We start from the raw sequence: 17,577 nt of genomic DNA, 5'->3' as shown, positions 1-17,577 counted from the left end.
ATCTCAGTTATATTATTTATTTGCAAACAGAAAGCTGGTGACTTAAGTGCATTTAAGTTCTGTACATTCAGCTTTACAAACTTGGAATATATATAAAACGGGTCAGCATCCCGGAAAAAAGACTTTGGCAACCCCACCTGCTATTGCATCCAGTGTGTTGTGATAAATGCCATTTTGGCTTTAGGCATAGTGCCTGGAAGGTAACCCTCATGTAACCCTCATGTAAGTTTGTGGGCCTACTGTTTAAAGTTCTTGTCTTTACTTGCATCGGCTTTTGCATTGTTGTAATAATTCCCATCAGCTCCAGACATCAGGTCAGGGGTGATGGGAGTTGTAGTCCAACAACACTGAGGGACTCATGATTAGGTTGGTCTACGGACATTATGTACCCATGGAAGCACACATACAATCAAGTTTTACATGCATATCTCTCTAGGTCATAACCATGGTCTTTAAATATGTGATTGTCAATTTTTGTAGGTTGAAAATTGATGAAATCACCCAAGGTAATTTTTCTTTTCAGCCAGAATGTAATGATATTTTCTTTTTTCATCAAGATAAGAGGGCTCTAGTTTGGTGCGATTATTTTTAAATGTTTGGCGCAGTTTTCTTTTTAGCTGGAAACATTCATCATCAAACCAAGGGCTAGCGGTATGTTTAAGTACCCAAACTTTAGGTGGAGTACTAAGCTCTACAAACATTTGGAAGATTTCATTATAAATTTTCGGAATATCACTGTAGAAATTAGTGATCTTTAAGTTGGATAATACTTGTTTTCTCAGGTTGGCTGTAAGTTTTTGCCCCACTGCTACACTCATTTCCTGGGACCATTTTAATTGGGTCATTTGTTTGTATTGAGAAGGTTCTATGGTATTGTACTTAGTTATTTTGGTTTCGTCCTTTAAGTTAATAGACAACGATAATGGCTGATGGTCGCTTCCAAGGTAATTGCTATTGAAGATATTCACACATGAGCATAAAAAGCATAATTTATATGTTTACTTGTTTATGACAGCTTTTGACTCCTGAAAGTTGACGAGGAAACCATCCAGTAAAGGGACAAACACTTCACTGACATCAGTGACCACCATCATCTGAGGCTGGCCAAGATTGCGTTTTACATTGAAGAAATGGAGGACTTTGTTGTAGGTGACAAATCCAACCCGAATAGTTGAAGCCTCTTCTTGCTCCTCCCTGGAAGAGAAATGGTTTTAGAAAACACAGCTGCAGGTTAAATTTCAAAAGCATTATTTTGCATGGAGGAGGGGGGAAAGAGAGCTTTATTAATTACCATATTAATATTAATTAACGGTCATATCACGAGTGTCTAAACTGTACAACAAGAAACAATCTTTATGAAAGACTTAGATTTTAGCCTGAGACAAAGTGAATGAAAGGCCATATCTGAGCATCAATAGGATATGTACACACATATCTTGGGAACTGTAGTTTAAGGGTGCAGGGAACTGTAGCTCTGTGAGGGGTAAACAACAGTTCCGGGGATTATTTGGGGGAAGATCTGTGCCTTAAATGTATGGTGTGCATGCAGCCTTAGTGTTACTAGTGAGCCCACTATGAATTTGTACTCACACTTTTCTTGGCCACATTTCTTTCAGAAAACAGCACAAGGGCAGCTGTCCCCCCCCCCCCCATGGCTTCAGCAAAACCTAGATGTGAACAGTGTTGCTGAGCTGTCCTTATGACAGTCATAAGGTCAGTCCTTTCTGCCCATCCATGAGGCAGGGTGAAGCAGCTACCTCAGGCAGTGGAAGCCCCCAAGGCTGTGACACCATGGAAGCTCCATCAGCTCCACCACTGGAACTGGTGCCAATTTCCTGTGAGATCTTGCAAGCTCTCATGAGATTTCACAGTGTGAGAGAGATGTTGCGAGATTTCGGCAAGATCTCACCAGAAATCAGCGCTGATGGCGGCTTGACTTCTCTGTCAGCAGTGGAGGTGGCGTGGTGCTGCTGCTGGTATAGGTGGGCAGAGCTGCGGCAGAGATGGCACAGCAGAGCAGCAGAGTGGGGTGGCACATCCCACTTTGCCTCAAGCAGGAAAATGCTGTGTGGTACCCCTGCCCCCCACTCTGCCCTCTGAAGTACAGTACTACTGTATTTCAAATTGGAGGGTTGGGGAAAAGCCAGGTAAACATTTAAACAGATGAACGTAGACTACCGGGAGCCTGAAGCGTTACGGCACTATTTTATTTTAAGCTAAATGCCTGTTTGAAGCTTAGGGGGCAGGAGTGAAGAGAAAAAGGAAATACATCCAGAATAACCAGATGAGTCAAGGGAGCGAAAAGCAAATCTCACTTCTGCCAACCACCACCCAAGTCCTGTACCAGTTCCTGTCCAGTATGTAAGTACCTTGGGTTGCGAATGTGATCCGTGTGGGAGGCACATTTGCAACCCGCCGCGCCACATCTGCGCACACGTGTGAGGAAATTAAGCACTTCTGTGCATGTACATGACATCATTTTGCACTTCTGCACATGCGCCGAAACCCAGAAGTAACGTGTTCCGGTACTTCTGGGTTCGCCATGGTCTGCAACCCAAAAACGTGCAACCACCAGCATTCGTAACCCGAGGTATGACTGTAGCCCAATGTATATAAATTAAACACTAGCATTTGCACACAACACGGAGGCAAAAATCCTGGTTTAGTTCTACAAGCCAATGATATGCACAAGTGGAAAAAGATTCAACATGTAACCATAGAAAACCCAGAAACCAGGGTTAGTGGCTTCAAATCAAGCCAACATTTGAAGCCATGGCTTAAAGTCGGCTTGTTTTCCCACTCGCAACAAGGGAGAAGTGTAGACACCGGTACATCAATATGCACTGGTTAATTGTGGCTCCCTTGTCTCACGTGCCATTGTTGAAACATGCTAGAGAGCATGCATCTCAAACAGTATTGGAATGCTTGCCTTCTTGAGGGACACAGGAAGGCATTAATTATTTGAACAAGCTGAGCAGAACTGAAGGAGTTTGACCTTCCTACAGCACAGCAAAACCAGTGGATGGAGTACATATGGATTCTGCAGTCACAACATGGAGGAGGAGGGAGCAAACCAAGACATTCCGTGCCATTCATGTCATGGCTGCAGTGCTTGATGAGGAGTAGAATCTTTCAAACCAACAAAACTGGGAACCCCAAGAAAGTGATATCCAGAAGGAAAAAAAGAGCATGGAGCAAATTCTATGCAAAGACCAAAGAATTTTTACCTGGCAGTTACTACATCTTCACCAAGGATGCTAACTGTACTAGAAGTTTACTGTTGTCTTTACCTTGGAAGCCTATCCAATACAGTCTTCAGTTCCTCACAGATAAGTTTAACAAGGCCACTCTTTATGTTATTGTAGGAAACATCAATCATGAAGATATAGGCTGGCGGCTGTGGAGGCTTGTTGTTCTACAAAAAAAGGAAGAAGAAAAAAGAAATCAGCCACAAAAATCAGGAAAAATAAAATACCTAACAAAGATTCATAATCCACCCAAATATTTCCACAGACTACCCTAATAATTGTTGGGCACTCATTTTGCTTATTTATTTGCACAGGTAAGGATAATGTTTTTTACTGACAAAAGTCGTGTTTCAGTAAAACTGTTAAGAATTGGACAAATATTTTTTTCCCTCACACAATATTTATACCTAGGTGTTTAACAAGTAGCTCCCCCATTTTTATTTTTCAGCGTTCTAATCATTCAGTCATTCGTTCATTCATTCTGTATGAAGCTTTTATTTATCCAATTTAAAAGCTTCAAAAATATATACCTTCAGATGACTGTAGCAGTCAGAAAACAGAGTTCAGATTTTCAGCATTTACTGATGAATAACCCCAAGAAGACAATAGGTTAAATGCGTGTAATTGCATGTACCTTGTTTTTATTTTTTAAAAAACCAAAGTTGGCAGGGAGAAAGGGACACTGGGATCGGCACACATAGGTGGCCCCCATGCACTGTGGTTCCACTGAAATCTCTCTCTCTGTCACACACACACACACACAGAGAGAGAGAGAGAGAGAGAGAGAGAGAGAGAGAGAGAGAGAGAATTTCACCCTAAGAGACAGCTTCCCAGATGAAAAAGCAGCTTCAGAATGCTTGTGAATGTGGGGAGGATGCTCACTGGGACCATGGCAAAAAGAAGAAGGGCTATGTCCCCGTGCACTATGATTCTGGATCTGCCTGTTATTTGTAATGGTAAAATGAGGCACATTAAATGAATGCACCCATTTAATGCAACATGTGCCTGGTCCTCAACAGACCAGCCACATGTTGCATTTTATCCTTTAACAAGTGTCATATATGTAACCAAGAGGCACAACTACTGCAGAAACCTACAGACTTCTGCATGCTGCTGCTTCTCTTGTGAAGCGTCATATAACACACACACACACCCCAAATTTGAATCAAATACATTGATACCTCCACTATTTATACTCAATGCTCAGCAATTTTCGGAAGACTAATTACTTTAGAAATGTAAAGTATAAGCAAATACTCAAAGAAACAGACACAAATGTTTCTCAGAGCTCTTTTAAAAAAAGCCGCAGCGCCAAGGCAATTTATGAGAGTCAACTGAGATATCAGGTATCCGTTGCAATCAGTTGCAGTCTTACCTTTGCTCCAAGAACGTAAAGATGATAAACAACATACTTTCCACCCCAACCCCAGCACTGCAGACTCCTGGTTTCAGAATGTACACACAAGAGGCTCCCCTAACATTTCCATTATCAAACAAACAATCAGCCTGAGCGCTTGCACGTGTTAAGTGTTTTGTGAAAGTCACTTCCTGGCCTATAATTTACTTGTTAAAGTTCATCGAAACATTCACGGGTTAATCATGGATATGGCAAGATGGAAGTACATATCAGCAACAAAGGTGATAACGAGTGCAGGATTTTTGTCAGCATACTTTAAGGCTAGCCATAACAACCCTTATTTTCCTTTCATTCATTTCCAAGTGACTCCAAAGCAACACCCGGCAGTAAAATAGCTACAGCAATGTAAGTGGAGATCTGAGGTTTTCAAAAGCTGTTCCAGTTTCTGCATTTGCAGCAGGCTGACAAACATTCTCATACCTCATGTAAATTCTATAGCACTTTATGAAAAGACCTTGGAGAGATTCATGACACATCACAGGTACCAACTCCCAGGGTGCCCAAGCACCCACAAAAATCCCCATGAAGGGGCCAGGCACCCAGAAATTTTGGTGCCAGAGCTATTCACACTGCATGGCACCCACAGCTCCAGGCACCCCTGGTCACAGGGCTAAGCTGGCACTCTTGTGAGACATTTATTGAAAAAGCAAAAATTTTGCATTTACTAAATCCATTCCAAATAATTGCAACACTACTCAACAGCTGTTATTTGTTAATGTTTTTCTAGCTGTTCATCCTCACTGTTATTCAATAGGGCAAAGAAAAATTGTGGTTTTCCTTCAATGTAGGAGGGAAATACATCATTATGCTTTTGTTGTTTTCGATACACTCTCCCCAAATCATGAATGTACCATTCTAGTGAAAGACTTTACAATGTGGAGCGTCAACAGTAAAAAGGGACTGTCAACAGTTAAATTAAAACCTTGTGTAAAATGAAAATAGCTTAACCCCATACAACCTGACTGAGAGGTCTGTGCAATTTTGTACGTGTACAAATAGTTGCCTTGAAATGTACAAGATGTCCAGTCAGTTTAACCGAGGGACACATTCTGTAATCGCAAAAGGAAAGGGTATGGACAGAGTGCCTTTACTGAAATTAATGGAAATGCTCTTACAGAGTATGCACTGTGCACACATAACAGTTTTTGCAACAGTAAACAACTCTATGTCACACTTAAATCAGGTCAGAGGCTCATCTAGTCCAGCATTCTATTCTCACAATAGCCAAGCAGACGCCTATGAGTACCCACATTAAAATCAATGTGAACTTATGTGACATTTAACTTTATTTGGATTTCACCTAATGCATTTAGAACTGGGTATAATCACTGCGGGAGGCAGTGGAAGATAGGAGTGCCTGGCGTGCTCTGGTCCATGGGGTTATTAAGAGTCGGACACGACTAAACAACTAAACAACAACATAATAACCTTGACTTTGGTGCAGACTAAAACTAGATACTACGCTTAAACCAGTAACAGACCCTCAAAGTTTTCCTATTTCCCAGGAACAGTCCCAGATTTACAGAAGCAGTCCTGGTTTCTTATTTGAACCTGGAATGTCCCAGTTTTCCTTAGGACATCCCTATTTACTCGGAGAAATGCTGGAGAGTATACATTAAGGCTGCAGCCCTAAGGACACTTACCTAGTAGTAAGCCTCACTGATCAAAGGGACCTAATTCCTCAACAAATAGTTAATAAGTATCTGCAGAGCTCTTTCCTCCCTCTATAATCCATGCAAGTGAGTCTCTCGCTTCCTCTTTCATTTCTTTCTTTCATTTTGTGTGTGTGTGTTTTACAAATGTAATGGGTTCTCCTTGATTTAGCACAAAGTTTACAAACTGTTTTCCAGGCTGAACAGACTTACCTTGCAATAATCCGAAGTAGCAATGTATTCATATGATCCTAGAGATAACTCTGGCCTTTCGTAGTGGTCTATTCTTCTGCCAATGTGATCCAGATGTTGAAAATAGAATGGAGGAACTAAAGAAAAACAAAATCAGGAAGCTGATTTCTCCCCTTTTGCTCTGGTTCACTATAGTTCTGTAAGTGGCTTTTACATCATGGGAAAGCTCAAATATATTGTGGAAATTAAGAGGTAGGGTAACATCATGAAAGGAGAATAAACTACCATGTGAATTCATAATCTGGCCCCATATAAGGCAGCTTCAAATGCAATATGAGCTAGAAATTTGCTAATTCATACTTTTCAACAAAGCACTTATCTTGTTTAAGTTTATAAAAGTGGGTGGCAAGGAATGGCAAATAGCACTAGGTTCAACCTCCTTCTCCACTCCGCTGCCTATTATGAATATCATGATAGTTCAGGGAAGACTTGGTACTACTGAACAAGAAAATGACAAAATTCTTAAAAATAAGCTGGAAACATTTTGGGTGACTGTGGATAAGCCCTTGCTCAGCTGTTAGGGTGCTCGGTTGCTTATTTACTTCAAATGTTTATGCACCCCCTTTCAAGTGAATGTTCTCCAAGGCAGTTTAGAATAGATTGCAACAATAAAACACACACCCTGGGGCCCTTGCTCCGCAAGCCAGGGACAAAGCTCGGTGTCTTTTTTCATACTTCTGCAATCTCAGGGTAGGTATAAATAGGATAAACATGAGTCTTATTTGGTGGCTCTTTTAAGACTCCCAGTGCCCTTCCTTCTCCAACGTTGAAACAAAAGTTTGCATTACAAGTTTAGCTCAGAGTCCCCGATGCAAAGCAACTCACTAGTGTCTCAGTGTTGCCAGTCACCTATTCAGCAAGACTGGACAATTTTCTCTTAATCCCTCTGCTTATGATGAGTACTTGAAGCTTTAATTACAGTGCATGAAAGGATACAGATGAAAAGGCCCTGCAAAAGTGCAAATGATTCTATTTTTACTGCAATATCAGTTTAAATAATAATTTGGTAGCTTATTGCTATGCAAATAGTAGGCATTTGTGAGAACTTCATGCTGAGTTAACAGCCCATGATGCCGACGGCCCTCTCTCTCTATTTCATTCTGCAGATTAAGGTCTGAGACAAACAAGAGTTGGCATAAGTCTTTCGAGGTTCATGTTTCAGAGTTGAAAAGATTACTGTATTAGGGAAAGCTCTCTGCTGCCACTTTGATCCAGCTGAGGAAATCCAACTAGATACAAACGTCTCGAAAGACTCATTCTGGCAAAGTCTTGGGAACCAGCCAAAAGCTCAGGAACTCGTACTTATGAGTCACATGCAACTGCACTTGGACAAATATGGCATGGCATCTTGTGTTCAAAGCAACTCCCATCACAGGAAAATTAATGGATGATTTAACCATTAAAATCCTCTGTCATAAAGGGAGGCAACAACCTAAACATTTGCTCTTTTCTGGGCAGTTAAAATATGTTTCCCCCTTTGAAACACATTTTCAGCCTGCTCAGAAAATAATCTCATATAATGGCATAACCTCCTCTGCATGCCTATTCAATCTAATGAAATTGCAGACAAGACGTAAATCATTACAGCAGCCATATTATTTTACAGAACTTTTCAGAACAAAGGATTCAGGTACATTTTCTCATAATAGTTTGATCATCCTTGTTGAGTGCATACATATGCATTCCCTAGGGAAAGCCAGTGAAAAGCTCAACACAGGTTTTGCTCTTAAAGTTTATTCTGCATGCCAAAATGCCTATGCCTTTCCCATTCCAGATGATTGCATCATGGAAGGAGAATTTTCTTAATGCAAGAATTTCTAACTCTTCGCAGCTTTCAGGCTAGAGAAAACAAGAGCTTTGTTTTGTGCTCTTCCCAGCGACATCTATTTTCCTGGATCAAATGGTAAGTAATTCCATTCTGATATCCAGGATGACACAAGGAAAGTCCATAGCAAAATTAGGTCTAAAAGAGCATGAAGACCACATATAAAAATTCTGATGTACGAGTCATTCAGCAATTCAGGTTCACACAAAGTTAAGCATTTAGTATAGATATATTTTAAAATCCATCATGTAGTTTTAGCAAGATTCAGATCCTTACTTTGGAATGCAACCTTGAGCTCACCTACTTTCTTAGGTATCTAAATTAATGTGACTTTCAAGTCAATGCAGATTGGTCTGAGAATGAAACAAAGTCTTCAAAAACTTACTTTAAAAAATAAAAATAAAGACCTAAGTAGTTTCACATTTGCTTAGAAAATGGCTTCCATTATTTCAAAATAAATAAGTACTACTTACCATCGTTCACACAGTTACAAAATCCACACTGATATCGTCTTCCACCCTCAATGAACTGCATGAAGGGGCACATATAAGCCTTGCACCTGTTGCATCGAATAGGTCCCGTTTCACCATGATTTACCACATAAAGGGGTGTCTACGGAGAATTAAGAAAACCACTTAGCTGCAGATTAAACAAGATCACTAAACTACCAAGGCACCAATCAATTTCGAATTGTTGCTGGTTTCGTATTCTTATTTGGAGGTAGCCCTTAAACCACAGTTTCTCAGGCTGGATGTACACAGATATAAAAAAACACTATGAAAATGCTACAAAAAGCCCCACTATAAAATATATATGCAATTTGCCATTGAGCTCCACAGGGTCATCTGGTGTCACATTTTTATAACACATTTGTAACGTTATCATTGCAGCTGTGTAGCTGAGTCCTCAGTTTGGATCGCCTGGGAAACTGTGGTTTGAGAAACCAGGATTTCTTTGCCAAAACCTGCTGCGCAATGAGAGTATGAAAGGGAAATGGTAAAGGAGCACCTGGATCATTCTCAACAAGGATTTTTATGTTAGAGCCAAGCCAGAGCGTTGATTCATAAATACATCTTCTTCACATCCTGACTGTGTGAAGAAAATGGTGTTCTCACTAATTCACAAACCGTGCTTATCTTTTTCCTGTTACTTAACTGAAGCAAGTGAAAGGAAATCTAAGATCACCGCATGCTAACTCTTTACAATGGAGAAGTTCTAGATTACCAATCAAGTTTACTGAAGCATTATGTATAATTACTAGGGAACAATACAGTTAGCTAAGCACGTGCGACTCAAAGTTACCTTATTTTAATGGCAGCATTAAGCACAAATCTCTCCCACTGAAACAAGTGGGATTTAAAAATGCTTAACTTTGGCTGGATCATACCTACTGTAAACAAACATTTAAGCCACTAACCCCACATAATTGTGTAGGATAAGAGTGATAATATATAGTTGGAAGTAAGTTCCATTGATTATAGGGTCTCTTCTAAGAAATGTGCATGGCCCACACAAAATGTTTTGTTTTTTTAATTAATTTGCTTTCTTTTACTGTTGAGAATGCTTTGTCTAATTTATTTTTTCCTAGTTCACACAAGTTTTCAGTCTTCCCAAAAACCTTTTTGCAAAATATGATTGCATGTGTGCTAAATACTATCTCCTCTACCAAAGTGTTAAAACAGAAGAGCTTCCTTTTGTATGTTGTTGGGCTCCAACTCTCATCGGCTCCAGAGAGCATAGCCAAGATCAATAATGATGGGAATTATAGTCCAACATCCAAAGAACATGTTGGCTACCCCTGTTTTAAAATGCTACTTTGATATGACAATTCACCAAGAATGTCACACTACAATGAACATTTCTTCATTTTTGAAAACATAACCTGTTACCAGTAAACCAAATTGAACAATCCAACAAAAAGTATGCTTAACATTTTGCTATTTAACAAGATACATTCTGGGGTGGGAGAAGAAGAATGGCTCTTGAAATGTTTTGATCGTGTAATGGGAATTTAGCAGTAAAACTTCTGCCGGCGAAAGACAAATTTCTGCGCTTTGATATAAAATGTCAAAGAGCAATTTTTCCAGACCAATGCTACAATCCAGATTAGATAGTATATATGGATCTCTCTTTGACGCTGAAAAAACAAGCCTCTTTTAAACTGACGAAAGTTTGCCTTTTCAGCATTGGGAGTCACAAATATTATGTCTCTGAACCATTGCCCAAAGAATTAAGCATTCATGATGGATAGCCTTCATATATTTCAGTGGCAGAATGGAAACAGAAGTTAATAAGGATATAAATAATTTGAAATGAATGGAGCAGAGGTTTGCAACAGCAATATTTAGTAGCCCCCACCCCCAATCTTCCAGAGAAGATTTTATGGGTGCCCAGGGGACTGCAAGCAGGGGAGGGGCAAGCCTTACTGCTTAGCAAGCCTTACTGCTAATTGGTATGACAGATTTGGACAGGGTTAAGTATTTATTTTGTGCTGGATTGTGCCCAACACACAAATAGTTTGGTTAGAGGTGATGAGGGTTGTTTCATTAATTTCCTTATACATGCAAATATGTATTTTTCCCATACATATTTTCTTGTTGGGATACTGCTTTGCAATGGACAATGAACCTCAGTGAACTTGTAAAGGTGAAAAGGGAAACTGTAATAAACACATCATCTTAAAAGTGTCTCCAGAAACCAGAAGGCTCAACATACAAATAAGAATGCTCATAAAAGTCGTTGGTTAAGGTTAGGAACTTGCAGACATATTTTTTTCCTTGCCTGTATCCAATTTATTGCTACAGACAGGTTTAGTAAAAGGAAAACAAATCAGCTTGGTTTTTTATCATCATATTTGGAGTGGGTTGCCCCACTTTCCTTTCTTGCTGTTTCCCTAAAGAGGCAAAATTAGCACTGTGTGTTTTTAAATAGTTTTGTATTCAGTTTCTTCCTTTTTTAGATGTCAGCAGTACTAAATTAGAATACAGGCATTCAAAGGAAACACCCACACTGTCTTTCTATGGCGCAACCAGAGTACAACTAGAAGCAATAGGGGGTTTTTTGTGTGAGTGGGAGTGTTATCATATAATCAGAGCTGCCACAGCATCACCCATTTAAACTAAGTTAAATGTGTAAATACATGCAAGCTGCTCTGCAATAAGATTAAAATGCCACTCATTGCAGTAATTATCTAGTTACCCCCAAAATAGTACCGTTCAACTTTCATGTTTTTAGGAAATCACTTACTCTAGTAATGTCCTATTCATTTTAAATCTACACTCCTCAATGTTAGATTGCCATCATGGTTGTTAGAAGCAATTATTTTGGTTGAGTTTTATGGTTCCTTGAAGTCATCCCCTTCTGGATTTTAAACTAAGGCTTTTTGCTTCAATATTTCCAATGACAACACAAGTAACACAAAATCAACAACCTGTATAAAAACGTTTTCTACGAATTCAGATCTATGGCCAGCAGCTTCTTTTTTGATGATTACATATGAGATTTAAAATTAATTTTAAGCCTACAGTAATAAGGCAACAATTTTGCATGCATGATTGTCATTTCACTCATCCTAGTAAATTGATAACAATGCACACATATCTTATTGAATTGACTAAAATGTGGTACACACATTGTACTCATACTGGGGTGGGGTGGGGTGAGGAGATAATTTCATTCTCCTATGAGAATAAAAGTAATGTGTAGATTTTGGAACACACACTTTTTAATCCACCATACTCTCTGTAGGTGGCACTGTGTACTAGGAGATATTGAGGGCTTGTGCTTATTCTTAAATCTTAAACAACCAGTAAAATTTGTAGTGCCCCCAGAGTAAAGTAGGATACTTTTTTCCTAATCAGATTGGTAAATGCTAGACATGTACTGCCAATTTCTCTCATATTTATATTGTATACAAATGCTCATCCTAGAACAGTTAAAGTGCATTTACAACTGATACTATTTACACAATTTTGTATCTAATTAACATTAAAAACAAGTTATGGTTCCAGACACACCATACATTTAAAGTACATTGCTTCCACCATATAATCCCTCGCAATGCTACAATTTGCAGAAGCCTTCACAAATTACAGTTCCCAGGATTCTCTGGAGGAATGAGGCATATATGGCTCTGGTTAACAATTTGTGTGGCATTGTTCCTACATGTATCATATAAGATGAAGGCCATCAAACTTGGATTCACAGCTTCTTCTGCCTTAGAATTCTGAGGCAAATGGTGGTGACGAGAGGAAATTCTAGGCCGAAAAGGCAAAATAAAAACCAGCAAATTGCCAGGTCTGAATTATATTCACCTGAAATTTCTCAACAAATTCAAATGTGAAATTGAGGGAAGAAACAAGATTTACCCACCCGGGAAGAATGGCAGATGAAGTTGATGGACTACATGGAATTGGCGGAAATGACTGGCAGAATCCGAGACCAGGGAGAAGAGTCGGTGGAAGAAGACTGGAAAAAGTTTAAAGACTATTTACAGAAATACTGTAAAATTAATGAATGTTAGGAAAATGTTGGGATGAAGTTATATGGCTTTAGTAGAAATGTTATGAGGAATCAAGGATAAACAGATTAATAGAGTATTAAAGGGAAAATAAGGTTAGAATGTGTTAAGATAATTATAGGATTAAAAACAGAGGAAGATGGAAAGGAATTGCTGGAAAAATTAATAGAAGTGGAATACAAAAAGGGAGGTGCGAGGAGGTCGCGGAAAGAAGTGAATGAAAGATAAGACATTGAAACTATTTGATGTGTTTTAAATTGTGTTTATTTTGTTTTGTTAGTTTAATGTTAGTGTTTTGTTAGTGTAATGTAGTGTTTTTTGTTTGTTTGTTTTTGTATTGTATTGTATTGTATTGTTTTTATTTTTTGTAGTGTTTAAATTGTTGGAAAAGGTAATAAACATTATTTTTTTAAAAAACAAATGTGAAATTGAGGCTCCTCTAGCAAAAGTATGTAACTTGCCCCTAAGAGCAGCCTTCATATATGAAGACTATAAAGTGGCCAAAGTAACACCAATTTTAAAAAAGAAATCTAGGAGGGATTATAGAAATTACAGTCTAGTTAACTTAATGTCTGGAAAACTGGTGGAAAGTGTTGTTAAAGATAAAATAATGAAGCATATAGAAGAACAAGCCTTGCTAAAGCAAAACCAGCATTACTTCTTCAAGGATAAGTCCTGTCTGACTAAGGTATTTTAGTTCTTTGAAAGTGTTAACAACCATATAGATAGAGGTGAACTTGTTGGCACAGTGTACTTGGACTTTCAAAGAGCTTTGAAAAAAGTACCTCACCAAAGACTCTTGAGTAAGCTTAGCAGTCATAGGATAAAGGGAAAGGTCCTTTAATGGATCAGAAACTGGTTACTTAAGAGGATGCAAAACAAAGGAATAAATGGGTAGTTCTCTCAATGAAGGAATATAGAAAGCGGAGTCCCCAAGGGTTGATATTGAGACCCATGTTTTTTAACGTATTCATAAATGATCCAGGGTTAGGAGTAAGCAGTAAGGTGTCGAGGCTTGCTGGTGATACTAATTTGTTCAGGGCTATTAAAACAGTCACACGGCCTCTAGAGCGAGATGAGCACGCAACCCTAGAGTCGGACACGACTGGCCCGTACAGGCAGGGGTACCTTTACCTTTACCTATTAAAACAGTAGCAGCAGCAGCAATAGCATATTGTGGCAAACTCCCCTTAATTTCACATATACACACAGTGTGGTCTGAACTGGCAGTGGCTGACAAGGAATACTACATTGGGATCAAAGTAGCTAGCTTGATGAAGATGTTGAGCACCCAGTGCTCAAAGCTGTGAGAAAGGCAAATTCCATTAAGAAAAGGAACTGAAGCCACCAACTTGGATGACTAAAAGAAGTTTAGATATATTCACAGAGATAAAGGCTATCAGTGGCTACTAGCCATGATGGCTATTGCTCTGGCTTCTCATTAGAATAATAGAATCATAGAGTTGGAAGAGACCACAAGGGCCATCGAGTCCAACCCCCTGCCAAGCAGGAAACACCATCAGAGCACTCCTGACATATGGTCGTCAAGCCTCTGCTTAAAGACCTCCAAAGAAGGAGACTCCACCACACTCCTTGGCAGCAAATTCCACTGTCGAACAGCTCTTACTGTCAGGAAGTTCTTCCTAATGTTTAGGTGGAATCTTTTTTCTTGTAGTTTGGAACCATTGCTCCGTGTCCGCTTCTCTGGAGCAGCAGAAAATACCAGCTACTAGAAACTGCAGGAGGGGAGAGTACTATTGCGCTTGACTCCTGCTTATGGGCTTCCCATAGGCATGTGTGTGGCCACTGGGAGAACAGGATCCTGAACTAGATGGGCCATTGGACTGATCCAGCAGGCTCTTATGTTCTTAGAATATGGTAGCATTGGTCAGAATGACATCATCATATATGTGACATCATGTGACATTTATAAATTAGATGAAGTGATTCTGGTGAAAACTGCCTTAGTGGTCAAAGATTTTCTTACTGTATGTTGCAACTTAATAATGTGTGCATGCTGTTAAGACAAAGATGACCCCATCCCAAGAACAGCCAACACAAATTTTCCTCACATCCATCATTTGAGGTAAGAAGTAACAGAGGCATGCCTGGGCGGTCAACATGTTCACAGATGTCAAGTGATAATGTCACTTTCTATGTCACCCGCCTAGCATGAAATAAAAAAGGCAAATAAAACCCTTTTACCTTAAATCCACAGAACAAAGCCAAGGGAACCAAGACAACATTGGCCAAATCATGAAACTGAAGATTTATTATCACATTCCATTGTCAAAGACACCATTTTAATTAGGATTGTGGCATCTATAGAATTGGCGCCATAAGCCAGATGTGAGTGACCTTCGGTATTTTTTTTTAAGAAGTTGCACGGCTATGTAATTATGCAAAATTTGTCATTTTTGAAGATCCATGCAACTAAAACCTTCAAAATCATCTGGATCTGGCTGTTTTTAGATAATGGGATGAGACAATACATTGAACCAACAATTGGTTGTACTATGACAGAGCAGGGAATACATGTAATAAAGTCATTAACAATATTCTAGTATTACAACTTTTCTTTAAGTAGATATTGCAAATGCACTGTACAATGCATGATTAACAAATACAAAGTCCATTTTCAAAAAAGAATTAAAACAGGCCAAGTCCTCTGCTTTCTACAATATCTTATATGTGTACATCTTCACAAGACAATGTTTTTATTTTTGTAATTCTGTGTAGTTCTCTCTCTCTCTCTCTCTCTCTCTCTCTCTCTCTCACACACACACACACACACACACACACACTTACAAATGTATGATGTGCTTGGTATTGACAGCAGAGTAGAATACCACAAATTCTAGTGATTGTGGAGTCCAAGGGGAGAGCGCCTGAATTAACAAGACAAAGTACATGCAACTACTTCTCAGCTTTGAAGTGCTGAACTGTTATTTGGATGATAGGCCACACTGTTTATCAAGGGAAGGTCAGTAGTCAGGATTAACCAATGATGGAAGCAGAAACATGAAATGGAATGCACGATGATAATCAAGAAACTGTACTTAGACAACATGTCTCCAAAATGTCAGTGAACAGAAGCAATCAGAATGCAGGAACTGAAAGGAAAGAAATTTAACAAAGCTTGTATGCAGAACTGATGGGTAATTGCTACTTTAATAAGAGAGTTATAGTTTTAACTTTGTATCAGAAGGTCATGACAACAATTTACAGCAAAGTCTCTGCTTCCATACCAAGCATTTGCCTTCCATGGCTTTCACTCAGGGCTGAACTGATGTGGTTGGATTACTGACATTTGCAGCCGTCCATATAGAACTAACAGAATACCATGTATCTGTGATTTTGTACAAACCACTACACAAGGGTTCTGAGAAAATTTGCAAGGAAGTTTCTAATTTCTGCTCCAAGCACCATCACTGTTTGTTTCCCACTGGCAAAAAGGATATTTTCTGTTAACTAAAAGCTTATTCTGTACCCTTCATTTTTTGCATCCATTCAAGGCAGCCCAGCAAAAGAGCCCAATATTAATTTGGTTTTCTTGATGCTTTAAACACATTCAGGAAATAATTCCTATGCCTATAATGGGACATACATGCAGTAAGGCTAACTAATTACACACACCCCAAATTGCTAACTTCAGTTTTCAAAAACAGATGTCTTGTAGAAAAAATATAAGTAAAATATTATCAGAAATTTATAAGATATAACAAAAACTTATCTGTATAAATCTGGGCCTCTCAAAGGTCAGTAGTGTGCCCTCTGAGGTCTGGGCCATAGGCAGCTGCCTAGTTGGTCTAATGATAGCACCACCCCTGCATATATGGTGCCCAAAATAGTATTTTCATATTGAAAGTGGAGTTCATAGATTCAAAATTCTGTTCTATCATATAACAAACTCATACTCTCTTCTCCCATTAAGAAAACAGGATTAGTGACTAGATATACAGGAAAGTGTCTGAGAACAGGAAGCGTTGATCACTTTGCAGATCTAAAGTGTCAACTTTATATTTTATCATAAATAAATCAAAATTAAGAAGCAGAAGCCTATGCAGAGCAGTCAGGACTGGTGAATTATATTCAACATTAACCAGTGGGAAGGAGAGAATCATTTGGGCCTGAATAAAAGCAACAACAGCAACCCAGACAGCTATCTAGTTATTTCCCAGGAAGGCTCCTTCAGTTCCATGGAAATTAATCTTGAAATGAAACATCACCCTCAAAATGCTGAGAAGTAGGGCGTTTTAAATAAAAATGTGCTTATGTAAAGTCAGTTAAGGAGATATTTCCTTTGCACATGTAAACTCCATAAAACTTTGTATGATTCCTTGAAAACCAGTGCCTTAAATCTTCATCCGATTCAGTTTTATAAAATGTGCAAAGTCCCTCAAGGCTTGAAGCAGGGTTTACACTCTTTAATTTATGACTGCTCTTATGATCCATTTTGGCAGCAAAAGAGTGGAACAGAGTTTCCATTTCAGAATATGGACTCGTCCATACTTCTCCTTGTCCTGTGCCTAGAAAGCAGGGATCTAAGTGCTTTTCTGCTTGTCTCTTGCTTCCTAGGCACAGGTCCAAGAGGTTTTGTGTTAGCCACACAGCTTTCCCCTGGAAAATATGCTGTTTACCACTGAATTGGAACCAACAGCAAT

The 17,577-nt window shown here is 39.0% G+C and overlaps 1 protein-coding gene across 1 annotated transcript in view; it reads right to left on the bottom strand.

The window, feature by feature from the left end:
• Nucleotides 1-17,577, bottom strand: part of SEC24D (SEC24 homolog D, COPII coat complex component) — a 59,653-nt gene that overhangs the window by 19,436 nt on the left and 22,640 nt on the right. Inside the window, exons 9-12 of the mRNA XM_081876720.1 lie at nt 8,868-9,006; nt 6,531-6,646; nt 3,291-3,415; nt 1,003-1,194 (exon numbers count right to left, since the gene is read on the bottom strand). Coding sequence (XP_081732846.1) covers nt 1,003-1,194; nt 3,291-3,415; nt 6,531-6,646; nt 8,868-9,006 — 572 coding nt within the window. The remainder of the gene's footprint in view (nt 1-1,002; nt 1,195-3,290; nt 3,416-6,530; nt 6,647-8,867; nt 9,007-17,577) is intronic.

The sequence above is a fragment of the Podarcis erhardii genome (genome assembly GCF_964252035.2).
Source record: "Podarcis erhardii genome assembly, chromosome: 9".
Taxonomy (NCBI): Eukaryota; Metazoa; Chordata; class Lepidosauria; order Squamata; family Lacertidae; genus Podarcis; species Podarcis erhardii.
The sequence above is the reverse complement of the archived record's forward strand: the minus strand, read 5'-3'. Positions and strand labels throughout refer to the sequence as shown.